The sequence below is a fragment of the Poecilia latipinna genome, unplaced genomic scaffold (genome assembly GCF_001443285.1).
Source record: "Poecilia latipinna isolate Pla-1442-1.1 unplaced genomic scaffold, P_latipinna-1.0 Scaffold307, whole genome shotgun sequence".
NCBI classification, from domain to species: Eukaryota; Metazoa; Chordata; class Actinopteri; order Cyprinodontiformes; family Poeciliidae; genus Poecilia; species Poecilia latipinna.
In genome coordinates, this window is record NW_015112923.1 from 100,207 (window position 1) to 122,174 (window position 21,968).

The 21,968-nt window shown below is 38.3% G+C and overlaps 1 protein-coding gene across 1 annotated transcript; it reads right to left on the reverse strand.

Moving 5' to 3' along the window:
• Positions 1-644: 644 nt before the first annotated feature.
• On the reverse strand, positions 645-20,231 carry LOC106948766 (glutamate dehydrogenase, mitochondrial). The gene is made up of 13 exons (XM_015034606.1): positions 19,650-20,231; positions 12,984-13,064; positions 12,765-12,820; positions 12,154-12,217; positions 10,211-10,305; positions 8,840-9,019; positions 5,493-5,630; positions 5,263-5,400; positions 5,093-5,173; positions 4,111-4,234; positions 2,277-2,368; positions 2,031-2,093; positions 645-1,183 (listed from the first exon to the last, which is right to left on the reverse strand). The coding sequence occupies exons 1-13, from the start codon at positions 20,044-20,046 to the stop codon at positions 1,064-1,066; spliced, it is 1,629 nt and encodes a 542-aa protein (XP_014890092.1). The 5' UTR covers positions 20,047-20,231; the 3' UTR covers positions 645-1,063.
• Positions 20,232-21,968: the final 1,737 nt, after the last annotated feature.

Sequence of the window (21,968 nt, forward strand, 5' to 3'; positions counted from 1 at the left end):
TGTCTGAAATGTTGCTAAATATAGCAAGAGTTGACAACAGAGGGGTTACTAACTGAACGTGCCGACATGACTTGGTGCGTTTGTCAGTCAAAATCTCTCACAGCAGAACAAAAGAGGACAACGATCAATAAGATCCACTTCAGATGTATCAACTGATCCTCAATCTCCTAAAATTAAGAAAATCTGGGTTGATTTATCAATTCACCCCTAGATAAAAATCAGAGTATCCACATGAAAACCTCATCGTTTGTACACGTTACGCCGATTTCCTGTAAAGGTGTCGTAAAGAAGTTTAAAGAAATCACTCGCCTTTTTAAGAACATTTTATTTGTTGTTTCAAAAAAAAAAAAAATTGAATACAATAAAAATAAAAAGCAGTTTCCTCCAAAAAAAAAAAAAAAACTTGTTTCAATGCAGCAATAGGACGGTTAAACAGACGAGAATTAACAAGGTGATCACAACGCGCTCGCCAAACCTCTGCTCCTCTCTAGAGGCCGGCGGCATCTAGAGAAGCTGCGTTAAGCTAAAGCAACAAGGGAAGCAGAAATATGAAGAGGACAGTAAAAACACTTGAATCCTTGAAATTTAGAATCGCTAATCTTTTCACCAGAAAGATTAAAAACAACTAATCCAACTAATTCACATGGAGTTAAATCTAAATCCCTTTTAATCAACGTTAGACTGAAGTGGCCGGCTCCCTTCGAGGCGCCACCTCATCCCGAAATAAGGCATCAGAAACGGCTACACATGCATTCAGCTACTACGATAGGAGCGCCGTGAAACATGGCTGCCACAACACAAACACCTACAGGGCTGCAGAGGGAGGGAAAGAGTCTTCTCTCTCTTCACAAACACCGATGTCTGCTCCAACTCCGAGGTCAGGGCGGCGTCTCGATGGCTGCGCAGATATCGCAGAGGAAATTGTGAGGTTGTGGCTGCGCGTGTGGGGAGCTGCGGTAAACGGTGATATGTTCAGAAGGCTGTCTGAGGAGGTAGAGGGGAGCCGGAGAGAGGGATGACTAGCAGGGAGAGCGGAGGAACGGAGAGCAGTGCAGGTTGGCGTTTATGTGAAGGTCAGCCCAGCTTCGTTGTAGACCTTGAAGACCTTCTCGATGGCGTTGACGTAGGCGGCCGTCCGCAGGTCCAGACCCAGGTTGTACTTGCTTGCTGTGCGCATGATTTGCTGCAAAGGCAGACGTTAGAAAACTTATTTATTTTTAAAATGGGGAAAAAACAGAATCACCTACAGTATATAATGTTTCTATTGATTTAATTGGTGCAAAATCAACTAATAAGCAGCTTCAGAAAAGAAAATTTATTTGGAAATGTTGCTCTCTTGTACTGCGAAACAGCAGAAATGATTTGCTAGAACATTTCTACTTCATAAATCAGGGGTGTCCAAAGTGCGGCTCGGGGGCCATTTGTGGCCCTTTGAGTGATTTTGTGTGGCCCCAACTGTAATTCAAGATGGAAATAAATTTGATCTGTCCCGGTGGATGCAGGTGCAAACTTTAATTTTATTCAGGGTGAAATTATTACCAATATAGTTTTCTAATATTGCGAAATGTCAAGTTTAACACAAAGACTTTGCTGCACCATATCAGCTTTTATTTAATTTATTAAACGTGGTTAAATAAAGCAAGTGTTTTGAAAGATGGTGACCAAATTTTTATTTATTTATTTTTATAAACGTCATGTGGGCCGTGACGAAAAGTTTGGACACCCCTAACAGTAATGAAACAGACTCAAATCTCCAGAGTCCTCCACTCATTTGGACTCATTTCAAAACAGAAAACACTCAAATTCACCAAAAATGTACAACTAGTACTTCTTGTGCAAGATGGGACAGAAACACACAAAGACAAAGGAAGGAGGAAAGGAATACCGGAAGAAGGAAAAAAGAGCTTATTGCAATGTGAAGCTCCAATAAAGTGTTTAATTTAAAAACTGTTTTGTTTTTTAAATTGGTGCATTAACTGAGCAGCTTTTAGTTCATAACTTCTGCCTTCCTAACTTGGTGCCAAACTCACCCGGGCGGAGCGCTCCATGGTGTAGGCCAGACCAGAGTGAACAATGTCCTTCTCCGAGGCGCCCTGCAAATGAGGATTATTAAAAACCAAATCATGGAGATGCATCCGTATTCTAAACCTAAAACATCGTAATGAATGATGTTTATTCTGTAGAAAACGTGGCTATTTTCTGGAGGCAGTGCTTTCTGGTACAGATCTTGTAATGCGTCGATGTTGCTTTAGCTTAGGAGAGCAGACGATACTCACAGCAATTCTGGCCTGGAAGTCGGCGGTGGGAACGATGGGGATGGGTCCTCCCTGCTTCCCAAACTTCCTCTCTAGACTCTCCTGAACAGACACTGGAAGGAGGCAACAGGGCAAGAAGACAGACGTGTGGATTCGCTTAGAGCTTTTTAAGATGCTTTCATAACAAGGAGACATGTAACAAAGACTAAAAGGTAGAAATGGCCAAAGATGCAGCATTTATCCCTGAAAAAAACAGAAAAGTACTTCACATGCTTCACAGTAGAAACATTTGTCCCACATTGCTCACTTTGAAACCTAAAATCAATATTAATGTTGGTAAACTCATCTCTGGGATGACAAATGTGAATCAAAATGTGGGGCGGTGACTCAAAGTGGATCATCTGGTCACCCAACACAGGGCTGCATTTTTTATAACAAAGTCATTGTTTTCTCTACGAAAACATATCAGCAATACGTCGGTACTTTAAATCTGGAAGTTCAAGGCAAACTGGTTCTACAAAGTAAGTAAGTAAGTATCTTACATGCATGGTGAAAAATAAATTTACCCCTATATGATTGGCTGCTATGAAATACAGAGAAGGTATAAATATGCAGGAAAGAAACACAAACACTGTTGGAAGCTGCTAGCAGAACCACATCAGCCACTAAACAGGGTAAGAAGATTTCTATTTGCCTTCACATTTTTTAATCACATTATCATCATTACTTTTATTTCTTTTCTTCATGACACAAGAACAGACAAAGATGGACCACCGTGTATTTTAAAGAAATAAAGAAACTGCTTTCAGAAGATGTTTAGCTTTTTTCTTTCATCATCTTGGATCCATCTTAGCCATTTTTATAATTTCTTTTTAAATATTTGTTTGAACCATTGAACCAGATTGAACCATTAAAAATCTGAGAGAATTTATTTTTTAATCAGATTAAAATCATTGAGTTCATTTCTGAGGTTTCTCCCTGTGTTTTTAGGAAACAACTGAAACATCCATCAGCCTGTTTGTCTTTGCCACGAGTTACTCTGAAAAAATGGCCGAAGAGGTAAGTAAAGCTAACTTTCACTGTGATCCCTTTCTAATGGAAGTGAAAAATGAATCCCTAACCTTCTGAAGGTTCTTGGGTAGTTTTTCTGCCAATGTTCAGTCCAAACACTTTGTGCTAAAAAGAGAAACCTCATCTAGATGGTTTTTTTACTCTGTCAAAGTGCCCAATAAAGTTCTAATATTGCTCGTTTGGGTTTTCTTTTAATATAGATACCGAGTCATTTCATATACGCTGAAGGCAGAAGAGAGCCAGGAAAAAGGAAGGATCGACGTGTGCAACTGGAAAATGACCCAAATGTTCTGTATGAACAGGGAAATGTTTACTTGTTTTACACTGAGGAAGTAGATGTGTGGAGAGAGGAATTTCAACAGTTGTTTCAAGATCCAACAAATGTTTGTTATCAATGGGACACAGATCACGGCACCATTATGCTATATGAATCGGGGATGTGTGTGATCCATGGCAAAAGAACAAAAAGGGAAAGGTTTTTGGAATGGTTTAGAACAAACATAGAAAGAGTGAGAGGGAGAATTAACATCCTTCGTCCTCAGCAATAAATTGGTTCACCTGACATCAGCACCTGTATGACAAGTCAGCCACTGCTAACCTCAAGATCACTGTAGAGATGGCATACATTTTTAAATAAAACTGTCAGAGTTTTGTTATCCTTTTTTTCGTTCCAATGATGTTTGATGTGACATTTTACTGATTAATCACTTTATTCCTCAACATTTTTCTTTTCATAACCATATTCTGGAGGTCATGTTAGGACTGCGGAGCATTTTGTACTCACTGAGAAGGTGGTAGTTTGAGTCTCTCTCGTACTTGAAGGTCAGTCTCCCATAACTGACATGATTGAGATTCTTGAGCCACTCGAAGTACGACACAGTCACACCACCAGCGTTCAGGTACATATCCTGCAAGGAAGAACAACATCATCATGTAGTCCTGATCGTTGCTACTTGTTGAGAACAAAATGTCTCCTGCAACCAAAACTGTGCTTCAAAATTTGATTTGATTTCTGTTCAATAAAAATTTTCCTGTGAAATTTTTGTCTGTAAATTATTTAAAACTACAAACAGGAGCTTAAAACAAAAACACTCTGCTTTAAAGAGAAATAAATACAATAAAAAAGTCACTTCTTCATGAGTTTGTCTCTGTTTATATGCATATATAAATAATAAAGTTAGCATTAAAAGTAAAACAAACACTTGAAAAAGTCATCTGCTGTTATAAAACAATGTAAATGCATTTTAAAGAAATAAAAAGAAGCAATTAAAGTGAATACAAAAACATTTATTGGGCTCAATATCCTGCATATTCTTAGATGAATAATAAGAAATCAAAATCCAGAGCACAAAAAAATTTGTGTCTAAATATCTTTGCTTTCGCAGCAACTCTCAACATTAACAGGGTTAATATATGTTTATGTATAACCAGTGACAAAAAGACATATTTAAGTTTTCCATTTAAAGAAAACACCTTCAGGGAACTTTCAGTTCATGCAGAGTTTTTACTTTAACGTTTAAGTTTTTATCTCTTTTCATTTTATTTTCAGCTAAATCACAGTTGATCCGACTCGAGATAAATTCATGTCTGATGCAGGCAGCGGTTTGTGGTTTGTTTGAATATTTGAACAGGGAAACATGAATGAACTCATCAGGGTAAAACCTCAACAGGTGATGAACCAGTTAAATTTGACTTCATATATGAAGGAAAAATTAGTTTTTGTGTTTAATTTAAATAAAATATCTGTGAATTTGAAGTCTGCTCACAGGAATAACCATGACGTTGTTCTCCAGGAAGATCTTGTCTGCCTCTGGAGTGGTGGGTCCGTTGGCTCCCTCAGCAATGATCTGACAGAAACAAAAATTCATCTTTAATGTAAATTCAAAAGGAAACATAAACTATCAGCCACCTTCTGTTAGTGGAAACGAGTGTTCACCTTCGCCTTGATCCTGCGGGCGTTGTTGCGTGTGAGCTGCTTTTCTCCAGCAGCAGGAATCAGGATGTGGCAGTCCGCCTCCAGGATGTTCCCATCGTAGGGCTTGGCTCCCGGGAAGCCCACAATGGTGCCGTGTTGCTGCAAGGAGGGGAGAACAGATATTTTGTGATGTTTATTCACAATAAAAGGTAAATCTAAAGTAAAGGAAGGTAAGGCGGCGGAGCTGGCACCAGTTTGTAATCCTCCAGCTGCTTTGGGTCGATGCCGTCTGGGTTGTAGATGGCTCCATCAATCTCTCCAACGCCCACACACTTGGCACCGAAACGGTGCAGGTACCTCATGGAGTGGAGACCCACATTACCGAAACCCTGAGGAGAAAATAAATAAATAGCTGATGGATACAGAGGTAAGACATTTTTAAAAAAATTAAATTCCCTTCTACAGAAAACAAGTTCACATCACTGAAGCTTGAATCAGCCTAACTAAATTCAAATACTTTGGTGCCCTCTTGTGGCCAAAGTTGGTTCCACATTCTTCTACAGTTAACAGTACTTTTAAGTACTGAGACTTAAATGTTTTTTTTTTAATTTAGCTTCCAGATACAACATAAATAATTTGACAACACCAGCTTAATAAAAAAGGTGCATTTCAAACTGCTAGAATATCAGTGAAAAGTTGTTTCAATAAATTTATTTTCAAACGTAGCAATCATCCGGCTCAACTCCATTCAAAGAGCCACAGATAATAAATGACTCGTAACGTCCAGAATCCATTTCAGTCATTCTGAATAGATTGTGTGCTGGTCATCGGTTTTCAATCAACTGTTTTCATAAAATTACAACTTTTGTGCCCTTTTCTTCTATTGTGAACAGAACGAGGCGTTTGTTGTCCATCCGGCCAGATGTTACTTTTTCTCAGCTTTGGGTCAGTTATGCAACCACTGAGGACGGTTTAGAGCACTTCATGCTTCCTTAACAGAAATCCTGATCTCGTTTTCCTGCAGCACTTGGCACATTCCTGCACTGCCAAAGGTACCAATATGGCGGCTCGTCATGAGGAAGAGGGGAGAAGCCACAACCAGTCATGCAGATGAAGGCCCCTATCAAAGCAACCTGCACCCACTTAAAGCATCAGTGATGCCAGAATGCATCGACTTGCTGCAACGCTGCAAAACACTATGGCTGCAACCATTTTTATTTTAGTAATCAATTATTCTGACCATTAATAGAATAAAAAAATTTGACACAATCTGCAGACTTTCCATTTAACCAACTGAATATGTTTATGCTATATTAGAAATATACTTAAAGATGAAAATAAACAGTTCAATTCCTTTTTTAAATAAGAGAATAAATGTTTTATTTGCCAAAATCCAAAACATTGGCATTCCTTTAATGAATTTGAATCAGATGACTCTAAAGTTATGCCACTTGAGGAGTTTTAGGTCAAACATATTTACAGAAAAAGGTGTTTTTACCTCAAATAGAAAAAATGTATATTATGGCAGTTTTGGCTTAATTACTAATCTGAGTATGTTTTCTTTTAGCAAATGTGCTTTTTTAAAGTCTATACACTTTACTTATCACTTATTAAATTAGTTGACAATCATTTCAATAATTGACTTATTACGATTAACCAGATTAATTGTTGCAGCACGAAATAACATCATCAACATTATTTTTATTTGAGAAATACTGTATACTGTGCATACAGTAAAAGGAGGCATATAATTCCAAAATTATTTTAAAAAAAAGAGAAAAAGAATGAGAAAGAAAAAGATTCACTTAACAGTACAAGAGATCTGCTCTGTTAATTCTCATGCTAAATCTCTAGGAAAACTAATCTAAGAGCGACGTAATCCTCAGACACAAACAAGAGGATTAGGTTTTAAAAAATCCACATTAGGATTCAGCTGTGGTCTCCCCGACTTCACTTCCTGTCCATTATTCCTCACTGAAACAGCCTGTCTGCAAACCTCATCCCTCCTCACTGATGTTGTAAAAATAAAAGTGTAAAAACTGTAGAATCCATCAACCAGATAACTGATATTTGATTGAATCCAGAAGTCTGAACGGACAAAGTAAAGCTGCAGCCACCCAGCAGGCATTTTACAGAGTGAAATGCATCAGGGCGGCGTATCGTGTTGCATTGTTGTCTAGAGAGCCGATCATTATAGAAAGCATTCTGGGAAAACAGCAGAGGCCACTGCTGAGGGGTTTTCTACCCACGTGTTGATGTTTAGCAGGTCTGTGTGTGAGAAACCCTCATTAGACGAATAAAATTGGGATTCATGGAGAACGCTGCTCTTTCACTGTTTGCATCGGCAGAAACTCCTCCTTTCACACCTGATACAATGGTGTGACTGTTTCAGACAGAGCGGTGAGTTTACTGAATGCATTTTAAACTGGATGGCTTTTCAACCAAAGAACAGATTTTGGCTCAAATTGCAGAAAGCTGAAGAGGGAGGCTCTTCCTTCTGTTTACTCATTCCTCTCTTACTGAGTCATCGTTTTCCATGAGCAGAGAAGGGAAACGTCTGACTGTGGTTTTCAGCAATCCGTTGCCTTCACTGCCCTGCACAGGCATTCATCACAACCAGAAAGTCCAATGTGCTTAAGGGAAATTTTATATAACAGGAAGTAGCACGATGCTGTAGAGAAGGAAGTAAAGAATGTGTTCGTTTCTAAATCTTTTCACTAATGAAATCCTGGATGGTCTGATTCAATCAGCCAACAAAACTTTGTAGAAACACTGTTAGCTACAAGCATCTACCAGCTGTTTGCACCTAGACTGAAACTTTTCCCCAGTCGGTACTGAACCAAACTCCAGCTCAGACTGGATGGAGAACATCAGTCATGCTGCAGCATCTCCTTTAGATTTAGGACTTTACTTTGACTAGACCCGTTTAACGCATAAAAACAGACCAATTCAAAAACTATCACTAAGTGAAACACGTTATATAGATTAATTACACACAGATGGATGTTTGAAGGTAAGCTTTCAAAAACTTTTCTGGTAGCACTTTGGTGTTAAAAAATAAAAATGAAGTCACACAAAAAAACTAAAAAAAAAAATGTTCCAGTTACGTTTTCTGGTATTTAGCAACTATAAATAAGTTTGGTAATTCTAAGTAATCTAAAACAAGAAAAATTTCGTCTGACTTCTTAATTTCAAATAAGGAGAAAAAAAAAGTGCATCTTTTTATTAGGTGTATGAAAATATCTGGTTTCAACATCAAACAATGTTTTCCAAATTTAGGCTTTTAATCAAACGTTACATTTAAATTTATTGCAAAACTGAATATCAAACATTTTCAAAACCTTGAAAACACCAAATTGAAATTCAAGCATGTTCACAGATTTCATAGTAGCAGACTTATGAATTTTATTTCAACAACGGCTTCCTATATGATAAAATTTAATTCCTTCATTCCATATAGTTACCTACAAATATGCTTTTTTGCTAAATCATAATGTTTATAGTTATCTCACCAGCACCACCAAACGTCACAATAAAACTATAAGTCCATGTCCCCCACACTAACTTACAGCAATAAAAACCCTAAACGTCGGCGTACCTGGATGACGAAGGTCTTGTCCTGGAAGCCCGGCGTGAGGCCCACCATGCTCATGTAGGACGCCTCGTTGATGAAGTTCTCGATCCCGTGGAAAACTCCACGCCCGGTGGCAGAGATGCGGCCGTGGATTCCTCCCTGACTGATGGGTTTTCCTGTCACACACGCATGGGCGTTTATGTCCTGCGAACACACAAGGAAGATCCAATTACATTTCCCTCTTTACATAAATACAGATATGGACCAAATGTTACAGAAGTTAGAACAACTGGTGGAAACTGTTCAGTTTTAAGGACTTTTCTGCAGTTTGTGGATCGGCTCTGACTCGGGTGCCGCATGCTTGGCATACAGAGGCTGCTGCTCTATTTAATGCACTGCCATCTGTGCAGAAAGCTCAACAAACATCAATACAAGCTACCCACAATCCTCTGCTCTCAGCTATCCTGCCCAAGAATCTGTCACCTTTACAAACTCAGTCAGGGGGAAACTAGGCCAAAGGGGGCAGGAGTGCACTGGCTTAAAGGAGAGAAAAGTTAAACAGTTATTCATAATTCAAAGTTTAAAAGATTTTGCCTGCTTATTGCCATTTACAATTATTTTTGACATATTAATAAAAAGAGTGATTTCTATAAACTCTCCATGCTATAAAGGTCTAAGTTTTGCAAATTGAAATGTTAGAGAGAGGAAAGTGTAGTAACCTTCTTTCAGCCAGTTGCCTCCAATCACTCTGGTTTTATTTTTGCAACTTATTAGAAAAATACGTCATAATTCAGGAACAGTGTTATGAGGTTTGAAACTCGAACTCTTAAAATTATAAAGATGAACTTTCCCGTAATGTTGAATCATGAATACATCATTTAAAAAAAATAAAGCATGCATAGTTAAAGATAAAAGCAGCAAATTATTATTTTAGAGCTACAAACAGAAGAAGTTTGGGTGGATTCAAGTATTTGACCTCTGACCTGAAATGCTGCTGCTTGCAGCTCCTAACATGCAGAAATTCCCATCATACATAAACAAGTTCAATACTAGGAGAGTTCAAAAACTATCTAATGCACTATTGCTTAAAAGTATTTAAGAAAGAAAAGGAAAACAAAGAAGTGAAATCAGATTTTCTTTGATTATTTCTAGGGAAACTGTGATAAACGGGGAACAGAGAAAGGCTCTGGCTTCGGTTTCAGAAGCTGCTGTAAGGGAGAAAGAAAGAGGAGGAATGACTTGTTTGGTGAGCTGGGAAGGGAGGGGCAGGAAATTAGCGCTCGTGGTTTACATGTGACTCATTTCTTGTTTTTAATTTAGCCTATTTTTAAAAGGTTTCCACCACACTCTCCATCCAAGTCAGACAGGGTCAGTTGTGCATGTTGGAGAACTCACAGTGTGTGCGATGGTGTTGGCGTAAGTGTCGGCGATCCAGGACATTTCCCTTTCTCCGGTGCTCATGTCTGGCGCCGGGACATCGATGCCAGGCCCTGAGGAATGAAGAGGAAGGAAGAAAAGAAGGGAGGGAAGGAGGAGTGGAGCTTCAGTAAATGGTGCAGGAAGGCTTTGATTCACAGCAGAGTGGAGAAAAGATGGCCTGCATGCTTTAAACTGCAGTGAAAATGATCACATTTCAAAATGGATGCAAACAACCAACAACAAAACACTCCACTGTGTTTGAACTGAACACAGCAAATATTTGCCTGTATTCAGTGAAGCTGCGTAGAAGCAATCCCCAGGCTGAACCGGCGCACCAGATTTGTTTGTATATGTTGAAGCAAAGGACATTTAAGGAGAAGAAAAACGAAGGCATGTTCCTTTCTATTTGTTTTTCACGTTTGAATCTCCGTCTCACAGGTTTTTGATTTTCTCCACTTTGACCAAGTAAATTTATTTACCATACAGGCCCACCTCATTAAATCTGATCATCAATGAAAAGTCGATTCTTTTTAGTAATTTTATTTAAAAAGTTAAATATTATTCAGTCTCTCCAGGGTGTTTGCAATGTTTATGATTGTTGAGACCTAAAATTACTGATGTTAAGCACATTTTTCAAAAAGTTACAATCCAAGTTGTGATTTTTTCCAGCTTTATTTTTGGTTTTTACAAAAAAGTTAAAATTGCTCCACATAACTTTTCCTTTCCTTCTCTTTTTCTCAGCATGTTATAATCCCTCCGTACCTGAGAAGCCCCTTCATCATCGTCCTGCTGCTGGCCTCTGGGCTAATGTCTCCTCTCTGACTCTTTGCTCTATCGTGACAAAGATTTACTTTAAATATGTGGAAAGCAAAAGTGAGCACAACTTCTGCACAAAAATTAATGATGATTGGGTTTATTTCTGCTATTAATTAGCTAGCAAGGGATGTGAAATAGGTAATGATCTTGTTAAGAAGCTCAGTATGATGCACTGAGATTGATTAACTGTGCAGCATTTAACCAGGCAAATGTTACCATTTTTGCACACATGCTTTCATCTTGCAGGTCCAGCTTTCAAGAAATAGTTTATTTCTGTTTCATTTATTGTTTTATTTTGGATATTTAAAATGTATTCTAGTTAAAGTGTTCTCTAAAGAAATTAAAGTTTATCAGAGAGTGAATTTGTATCAAAATATTACTTGTAAATGGTCTCTAAACAACAATGTTATTGTTTATTGAAATAATTACTGGAACAATTTACCATCCAGCAAAATATGTTATCGTGAACGGCCTAAGTTTACGGAAAATTGGCGAATGATGAGTGAATTTGCAATAATAGTTTCTATCACAACTTCCTGGAGGGACTGATTATTGAAAAGTTAAATGAATAAAAGAAGATGCAAAACATCTGAACTAAACTTCAGCCCAGAGCACAAAGATCCTCCTTCCAGGTGGAGACGATGGTTTTATTTATCAGCAGGATTTAACATCCTTTTGACAGCAAACACTTTAAACTTTTATGACCGGTTTAATGTGCTTGATGGACCAGCAAATGGACCTGATATAAACCCCAACAGAGAATCTATGGAGTCAAAGGAAAGATGAGACACCAGACTCAATGACGCAGCAGAGACAGAGACGCTTTTCCGCAAAGCCACGACACACTGATGCAGCAATTCATGCAAAAAGAGGTGAATTTACTAGGCAGCACTTTTCAGCAGGCTCACGCTTCTTTACTAAAAATCTTTAAGGATGAGATCCTGTAAATTTCCTGAAAATCTAATTGAAGTTTTCATTCAAACTTAGATTTTATCGTGAATGAGCAGAGAGCCAGAAGAAAATGGAAATATTATTCACATCCTTCACACTAAGATTTGAACCCAGCAAATCTTATTCCAGAGCAAAAGATTTCAAAAACTTACCAATAAAACCCTTTTTGGCCAGTTCAATGGTGAACCTCCTGGTAATCTTCTCCAGCTCATTATCCTGCAGTAAAAAGTTACATTTACATCTTTATGTCGCCAAAGTCTCTAATAAACTAGAGAAACCTGCTAGATTTGTCTCTTTTTTGGAAAAAAAGAGTCAGTAAAATATATATAACGCCCAATTCCAATTGAGTCTGAAACCACGTGATCAGGCTCGATTTCTGTGATCGGATCGGGGCATCACTACTTTTTATATTCCTACAAAGGGTGCTGGTTTGTTAGGTCACCAAGACACTGCTTTAAGACAAATAGTCTTGAGTCTTCACCTGATGAAGATTTTCACATCGTGTTATGCTTTGAACTTTGACTTTCATGTTTCTAATGTAACATCATAACTCTTTGGCAGGTTTGTCCCACATGTTTGACAGTTTTATGCCCTTCACTCCTTTCTCCATTTGTTCTTTGACAAATTTCTCAACTACATTGAAATTACTTCATCCTTTATCAGTTACAACCCCAGCAGAGTTGCATACAAAAAGTTGTAAAACCTGCCATTTAAACACTTTTATTTCTACAGACATAAGAAAAGGAAGTGTTGGCTGCCTTACAGAATAATTCCTGGTGTTGATCTTTACTCCAGCTTTGGCACCTCCAAATGGCACATCTGGAAAACCAAAAAAAGTGTAAAGAGCAAGAAACAAAGCAGGGAAACTACGTACGGAGCAGCATAATTGGTACAACCAGCGATGTAAAATAGTAGTGATGAAACATATGTAACATATGGAGCTGTAGGTGATGATCAGCAGAGGTTAATCTTGAACTCTTACCAACGACAGCGCACTTGTAGGTCATCAAAGAGGCCAAGGCTTTCACCTCGTCCACAGACACGTCGGTGCTGTAACGGATACCTGAGGTAAAAACAACAACAAGGAGGAAGTTACAGAAAGAGCCACCATAAAGGGAAAACCTGACGACAACACAGACCATCGGTAGAGGAGATCAATATCAGTTCTTGTGCTTAATGAGATGAAACTGTTTCAAAGCTCTAAAACAAGAAAATTATTTTACTTTTTTTCCTAAAACTTTCCTTAAAAAAAAGGGCAAACAGACTTGACAGGAAGCTGTGAAGGCAGAATGAGGACCCTGCGGTGCCAATGATTACACAACAACATATAGGGGTCAGAAATCAGTCGACACTTGGGTGTACTTTGCTGCACGGGTGGAGATTGAGGGAACCAATCACTGCCCTCCATTCCGAACCCATCCCTCAAGCTACACTCGTCGCTTCCTGTTGTCTGGCGTTTACTGCTGTTACTATGGAAACAAATGCCCTGTAATGAGATCATAAAAAAACCAGGGTGGATGTTTCGAACTACTCCATCTTACTGGCACATTGCCTGTGTGAGTGTAATTTAACAGCAGATACAAAAATAGCACAACCAGAGCGAAATCCAAGGACGTCCTGCACGGACAGGAGACAGCGCGTCGTTTTATCAGGATTACAAGAGTTGATTATGTGCGTTCAGAACCAGAAAAGGCTTCAAGTAATTACATATTTATGCGTTGCTGCTGTAGGAGCCTCTTTCCTTGTGTGCCATTACTGGAAAACAGTTTAAAGTTGTAAGCTTAAGAATGAAAAGCATCAGAAACAAAGCACCATCTCTCAGAGCGCAGCAGCTGCAGCTCTCCCTCCTTCTTCTTTTCCTTTCATCCAAAGATCAGCAGATCAGACTGAGGCCAGAGGACAGTTTAGAGATCGCTGATCAAATTAAATGGCAGAAGAAGAAAAAAAACATGGCTCCCACACATCCAACCATCCGTTTATCCACCTAACATGCAGCCCACCATAGCAACAGAAACCAAAACAGATCTGAAAACATTCTTCTAAAATAAAGAACAGAATCTGGCTGTTAAAAAAATCTCTCATATCAGAATCGAAAGTACTTTCAGTACTTTGATTAAATTAATTTCTATAGCTAGACTCTGACAGCTCAGCCTATGGATGTGCTGACTCCAACAGTTTATCTACGGATTATTATTGTGCAAAGAAGGATTCTTCATAAAAAAAAGAAAATTACAGACAAACCTAAACCTAAATATCCTCTTCATCAAGGTGTCATGCAACAACAGGCTGACTTCAGTCAGAGGCTTCTTCAGATATGATGCAACACAGAGTGCTACCGGAGATCCTTCATAAATGAAAGCAATTGAAATTTATGAAGGTCGAAATCTAACCAAGTCAGACTGAAATATCTTCCAGTATTTGGTTCTGCAGACGGAGATTCGACAAAGAAACCAAAACTCACAGATTGCAAATAGAGGAAATAAGAACTTCAAACCCACATGAAACAAATTCACTTCTCTATAATCTCTATGAGTTACAACTTTTAGTTTTCCTCTGGGATTAATGCAGTATTTTTTAATTAAACATAATTTCTGTATCCAGTGTTACTTCCTATGGGGTTTTATTTATCACTACTGCTTCACTTTCATCATCATATTCTTGCAGCAACACTTTTACCAAATTTAATTATTAAATAATAAATTTTATATCCCCGCAATGATTATGAAAAAAATAATTTAATCTTTGGTACATTCAAGTTTAGGTTTCAGAGGGATTGTTTTGTATTTTTGGTGTCATTTCACATTGATTCTGTTCTTTGGGTTGTTTTTTATTAAGTCCCTGTTGAGAGGTTAAAGGTCTTCCTTTTTATATTGTCTACAACTTTAGGTGTTGCTCATAGCTGTGGTACAAAAAGAATGAAGGGATATTTTATTGGCTTTATCTGGGTGCATAATTCACCCAGATAAAGCTAAAATGCTGATATAATAACTTATTTTAAAAGGGTAATGCTTCTTCTAGACAAACTTTGATTAAATTGGAAGTCAAGAGGAACTTTATCAGGATTTTATGGCTCTTTTTGATTTGTCGTCTTCTAAATAGTGAAGAAAACGGGAGAAAAAATATTTAACGAATATATATCGCCAACTTTTTCAAATTAATTGAAATACCTGGAATAAACTACATAGATACTGTGGGAGTTTTTCCAGCTTTAGCATTTGCTGGTCAGAAAACTAATTCATATTTTGCAGGACCGACCTGCTGATCCAATTCTGATCTTTGATGCCCATCTAGATCTACTTTCTATGTTTTTCTAGCAAACTAGAATAAACCCACTCCTCTTGAGCGACAAATGTAAAACATCCCACAGATTTATTGATTATTATATTATATATTATATTATTTTCCAGCCCATGTAAAACTGAACATGCATCCAGATCCCTACAGGTCTGGTAAAAAGTGGCTTTGTCCAGTTTGACATCCATCAGTCACCTTGGATCTTAAAGGGATGGGTGACTGCACGCATACACCTGCACTGAAATGCAAAAACAACCTCTGCACTTTGCAGTTTGCTCTGAACTTAGCCAAGGGTCTGCACAATGCATCAATCATTAAACCATATGAAAGATAACAACTGCTGCTTATGTTCTTATTATCAACAGATCTGCTATGAAAGTCATGCTATTGCATCTCAATTTGATAGTTGGGCGAACCAGAAACAAACTGTCGGCTACTTCAGGGGAGTAAAAAAAAAAAATTTGTTTAGACGATGCAGTCCTACATAAAGTACAGGATTTATTTCCAGTAATAATGGTTTAATGAGTGCAGGAACCAATGTTCTGTAAAAAAAGTGATTATCTGACACCTCACTTCTCCTGTTTTAGGTCATTTTGTAAATCTTAGAGATTTAAAACAAATACAAATTTACTCGGTTGGCACTACAAAGCTAGCTTTAGTGTTTTTTATTAGCAATTAAGTATTACTACAGAAATTAGGCTTTGATAGTTCAAAAGAAATACAGAGGAAATTTTCTACACTGTCCAGATTTTCTGTTCACTAAACGTCTTGCTCTCTCTCACTCTCTCTCAGCCTGAAAGAACCCCAGAAATGTCAACTGGTTGTAGAAAAAAACTGTTTAAAATGTATTCTTACATCTCCATAGTTCCTTCAACTTTATTTCTGAACACTTTTTGGTTATCAAAAATGGTAAACCAAGTTTTTAATCAAACTTCCTCAATAAATAATTATTATCTTTCCTGTAAAGACTCACTCTATGAGAAACAGCCTGAATAGACCACAGAAATGTGTCAACATGAGATCATCACATTTTAATACTTCCTCAAGCTTCATTTTTATACATCGCACTGATGCTGAACATGTCTAACTTCGGGTCTCCCAATGCTAAGCAGCGTCAGTGTGACCCGGTGACACTCTGTATGGGATTTTCACTGATCAGATTACGCATTTTTGAGTTCCCGGCCGATCAGTCACCAAATTCTCTACATCTCTAGCAAATTGGTGAGAAAGGAAAGTTAAAACTTATGGGGATTGGTTCGACCTGCCTCTGCAACCATTAACCTTTAGCTTACTGGGATACAGAATACAGAAAACAGAAAAACAGAAAAACATGGGATACAGAAAACCACATATTTTGCTTTAAAACGGGTTTTCTAATGTAAACCAGGATCACAACCAGCTCACTGTAGGTTTTCACAATACAGACAGATTTATTCTAACACCACTGATTTTTATAGACTACCTTGAGACACAGACAGACAATTGAAGTGGTAGCTATTCAAAAGGATCACCCATTACTGCTCAGTCATTTAGTAGAGAAAAACATTAGATTTCTGCCTTGTGGCATTAATAGTTAATTGGCAATTTAGAACAGCTTTGATACTAATGCTTTATAGGGTAAACCTAGAAATTTACACCACTTTAGGTTCTCTCCGCAGCAATGAAACTTCTACTCTGAAAGGCCAACAAACACAAAGGTGTGTCCCTTTTCCCTGCCTCCCCTCCAGCAACTCTGCTGACAAATAGTAGTGCCTATATAAACACCCACCCTCATACGTCACGTCTCTTTTTTCATTTAGTCCAGCTCAAATTACTGCTGCTTTGAAACTCAAAATTCAAACCACAAAGCATCCATGAGGCAAAACCTACAAACAGAGCCACTTTGATCACTAGCAGTACTTCTCAGTGAGTCATGTGTTAACAATGATGTGCCTGATGAGTGAAATCATGGGCCAGCATAAAAATATGCAACACTGTAAGCTGGTGATAGCAACAAAACATACTGGCACAATAATCCAGGATGCATGAAGCAAGAATATAAAACAAACACCTACATTTAGTTTAGCTTTCAGTGTATCACATTAGATTATTTTGACTCTTCATAAAGCATTGTGGTACAACAAGCTGATATTGGCTGGTTTATTAATCAGGCTATCTGTTCCTGCATCAAGCCTGCAGCTAAAACACAAGGGCTGCTTGTAGCTTGGCAACTGTATTTTCAAACAATGTTAGCTTAAAAATGGAGGCGCTTTAGTTTCCACAGCATGACCCTCTGTGTTTTTGCAAGTGGAAAAATTTCCAGACAGCCAATTTTGTCTTTCTAGTCAGAAACACAAACATGTATGAGCTCTCTTTAAACCAGCAGAGCAGCATTACTTTATGCTCCATGCAGCAGGATAAAACTCCAGAGACACTGGCATTTTGTTAAAAAGATTTTTAAAACAAGTTTTTAAAACCTCATTACTCTTTGATACATATAACTCATAATTGCTCACAACCTTAACATGCATGAAAGGATTCAGGAGAAGATTTTGGCATCTTAATGTGCTTACTTAAAATCAGCTTCAAATAAAGTTGCTTTGGTAAGTTAGTATTTTAAAGATATTTTATCAGGTTAACAGTATATTTGCATTCATTTATGAAAAGCGTTATTTTGAAGACATTATGAATAAGTATGTTACTACCTTTGTTTCTGTAGCTCACATTTTTGTTCCAGTTGTTGGATTTATAACTACAGTAAGGGCGGAACAATTTATTCACAAACGGCTTCTTATTTGCTGATGTGGGTGGAAGTTTTAAAAATCCCCATTGTTTGAGTTACAACATGCCCAGAATTCACTTTGTAATCCGTTTTATTTACTTTGTGTTGTAGACATAGCCTCAAAGTCAAATTCTGATCTGACAAATTAGGAATGTCTGATTTATCTGGAGCAGAAATTAATGTACGTCCTGATCTGACATAAGAGCACATGCTTTGTCAACCTGAAAAACTGGAATCCGACATGCTAAAAATGTAGTAAAAGTCAAAATGAAAGCAACAATTAATCCCCCGCATAATGTATTGATGCCAACGGTTGAGATTCTCACTGTTCAACTGCAGCAAAGTCAACTTTCTGGCTCTAAAAAGGTAATTATTAGTAACATTATTAATATTTATTCCACCCTCTGTACATAAGTAGTTTTACAGCAACATACCTTTTTTAACTCTAATATTTCAAAAAAAGACTGAGTGCACTTCCTGGATACTTTACCCACATAAAGTTTCTTGTTTTAGTCGAAAATCCATCAGATACACAACTTACAGTGAGTTTTCTTACACATGTCTATAAACATAGTTGTTCTAATGTCATTGTCATTCAATTCACCCCGTTGTACCATTTGAAGGTCAAGTGACTATATAGTAAATGGTAGAAAGTCAATGGAAATACTTTGCGCTGTTCCTCCAAGATATATGTTACCTATTGGAAGGCATTACTTCTGAACTGACTGTATGAAATCTGCTCTAAAAATCAAGATTTGCTTCAGCATTTGCTTCATGTTGCAAAAAAAATGTAAAACTTTTTTATTTTAATCTTCAAAATGATAGAAGTTGCACAATATGTTATATTTTTGTTTCTGATGACAATTTTCACAAATTAAATAAGATGTTCAAATCAAATATTTACTCGGTACTTGAAAAGCTTTTCCCAAAATATATTTTTTTACTTTTACTTGAGTAAATGTTTGGAAGACTACTCTTTACTTGGAGTAAAAATATACTGCCACTCTTGCTTCAGTATATTTTTTGGCTACTCTACCCACCTCTGGCTACAATTGTCATGGCAACATGTAAATAAATGTAGACATTATGCTAGTTTTTAGTGATTCAGTTGTGGGACACAGCTTTTAACACATTTTAATATTAAGTGAAGAGTATAAATTACCCAAGAATGTCAAATTTATAAATGTGCAAACAATGTTTATGTTTAATCTACTTAAATGATCTTGGCATCGCCTGAAATGTCTTTAATGCTCTTTCAAACAGATCCTACAACTTTGGATTTTTTTTTCCTTCGAATATCTTTATAATAAGAGTTAAAGTTCAAACTCATTCACAGCTTGTTGTAGCTACATACAAGCACTGTAAGGTCACTGTAAACTATGACACTAGAACGAAAACACTGCTAATTATTCTAAAAACCACTGTTGTGTTCACTTAAAACAAATAAAATATATGAATTTGTGAAGCACCATAAACACCTGCTGGATTGTGTTGAAGTTTGTTGAAAAAGCTAACGTCACTGCTAACTAATGCTACATAGCCTGCTAAAGCTAGCAGCGCCAGAAGAAGAGCAGGTTCTGACTCGGTTCTTACCTCCTTTGCATGGTGTCCTGTGCTGGCTGTGTTGGGCGCGGTACCCCTCCACCACCTCCCACTCTCCGTTATCCCTCTTGATCGGGAAAGACACGCTCAGGACGTGATTGCACGGCTTGATGATGCGCAGGATGCCGCGAACACGGTGCCTTTTCTGCTCGGAGCTCTCCCTGGTCTTCAGGTCCTCCACCAACTTGTCCTCAACGATAGTGGCACCGCGGTCAAAGAACCCTTCGACCATCTTGAAGAAGTTCGGGTCGTCGGGCTGCTCGGCCGCGTCGGCATAACGGCGGACCCGCATCAGGGAGGACGACACCGGGAGAGCGGAGTCAACGCATCCCGAGGCCAGGGCACTTCCCGCAGAGCGGCTCAACAGCTCTCCGAAATAGCGATACATGACTGAAACAAGCTAACTGTGTAAACAAACTGCTAAAGAATTAAACTAAACAACAGGACGATGGGGGTGACGAGAGGAAGGGGGCGTTGAATGAAACACACAGCAGCTCCGCACCGTGTCCCTTCGTCTGGCCGAGTGGGAAAATAGCATGCTGTGAGAGTTTGCTTTAAAAGGAAGCGAGACAGACGCACGCGGAGCGCAGGCACGCGTCCACTGACAGCGCGCGCTCCCGCTTTTAAACAGCCCAAAAATGCCCCAATCACCCAATGGCTTACACCAAATCTACCAGGGCGGAAGCATTTTTTTAATGAGTGAACAAAACAAAAGAATCCAAAACAAAATAATATTTCATTATTTATTACACAGATGTCAAAATAAGGTCTGCGGGTCAAATCATGCCTGCTGCAACTCTATTCTATATGGCCACATAAAATTAACTTTAAGCCCTGCCAGCATGCCCAGGTGAGCCCCATGTGGGGGAAAAGGAGGGCTGATATATGGGTCCCATATGGGTTTGTCCGCGGGTTCCATGATGGCCCCACATGGGTTTGCCCATGTTGTGCCACACCCCACATGGGGCCCACGTAGGCATGCTGGCTGGGAAGATAACAGTTGTGTACTTAGATATTATTTTATCAATCAAATTAAAACAGTTTTTGTTTATATAAGACCAGGGGTAAAAGTAAGCGGGTACAGGGGAGCGGCTCTCTGCTGTAAAAAAAAAAAAAAAATCAATGGGTGCACCCACGAATTAGCCGTGACTGATTAGTTCTAGCACTTAATCAAACATTTAATCGTGTTTGATTAAGTCAAACACGACTTAATTAGTTAAGAAATAGCTCCCCCCGCCCCCCCATTTCATATTGTTTCTGAACCGTTCGTGTTATGCTAGAGCAGGGGTGCTCAATACGTCGATCGCAGAAGATTTTGGGTCGATTTCGGCAGTAGGTGACCAACTGAACGGCGCCAGGACGCTGATACCCGTTTGAAATCATGAATGATGACTAGCAGCCACTGACTTTGGATGTACGCGCGTTTTGCGAGCCTATGTTTGAAGTGCGAGTTGGAGAAGAGTTGCACACCCGTTCAGATGCTTGAAAGTTAACATCCATATTTTGACAGATCCCCGGTCCTTGTTCAGCCCAAATAAGCCCGCAGCTTACGAAGATCACGTTTCCACTGCCAGATCAGCCACAGTTCCAGGATCTGGCGGGATCGTAGTGCCGCTGTTAGCAATGCTAACGTTTTGAGGACGATGGTTCTGTTTCATCTCCGCTAAGAGGTTTTAAAAAGCCCGTAAGCTCGGGCATTTTCTTCATCACCATCTTTGCCGCGTTTGTCTTTTTTTTCTTCCCCTTTCCTTTCTTTTCTGCGCTTCCCTGTCAAACTGTCTGTTGTCCGCCATAACAAGAAAATATTGACTGATGCCCCGCCCCCATACGTAAGATGCGTCAAATTTGGACCAATAACATTCAAGCAGTCATGATCGACGTTTTCCAAAACAAAACATTTTCAACGAAAATCCTCTTACCCAGTGATAAAATTAATAATAATAAAAAAGAACTAAAAGCAGATAAATATTTAATTTGAAGTTAAATGTTTAGCTTATTAACTACATATTTTGTTTTAAGTTTAATATTTAGCTTGCTAACTAAATATTTATCTCAAATTTTAATATCTTAGTAACTTTTATATTAGCAATTATTAGCAATTTAATTGCTAATACTTAGTTTGAAATGTTGATATCAATAAATTAATAAATAAGATTTTAAAAACACACCTCAATGTTTTGCTTTTATGACTAAATAGCCAAAATGACAGCTTTTTGTCTGTAACTTTACAAAAAGGCACACCATATTGACGTGGCCTTTATATTACATGATTGTTGATTAGAGGGGGATCAATAGATGCAGTAAGTCTCC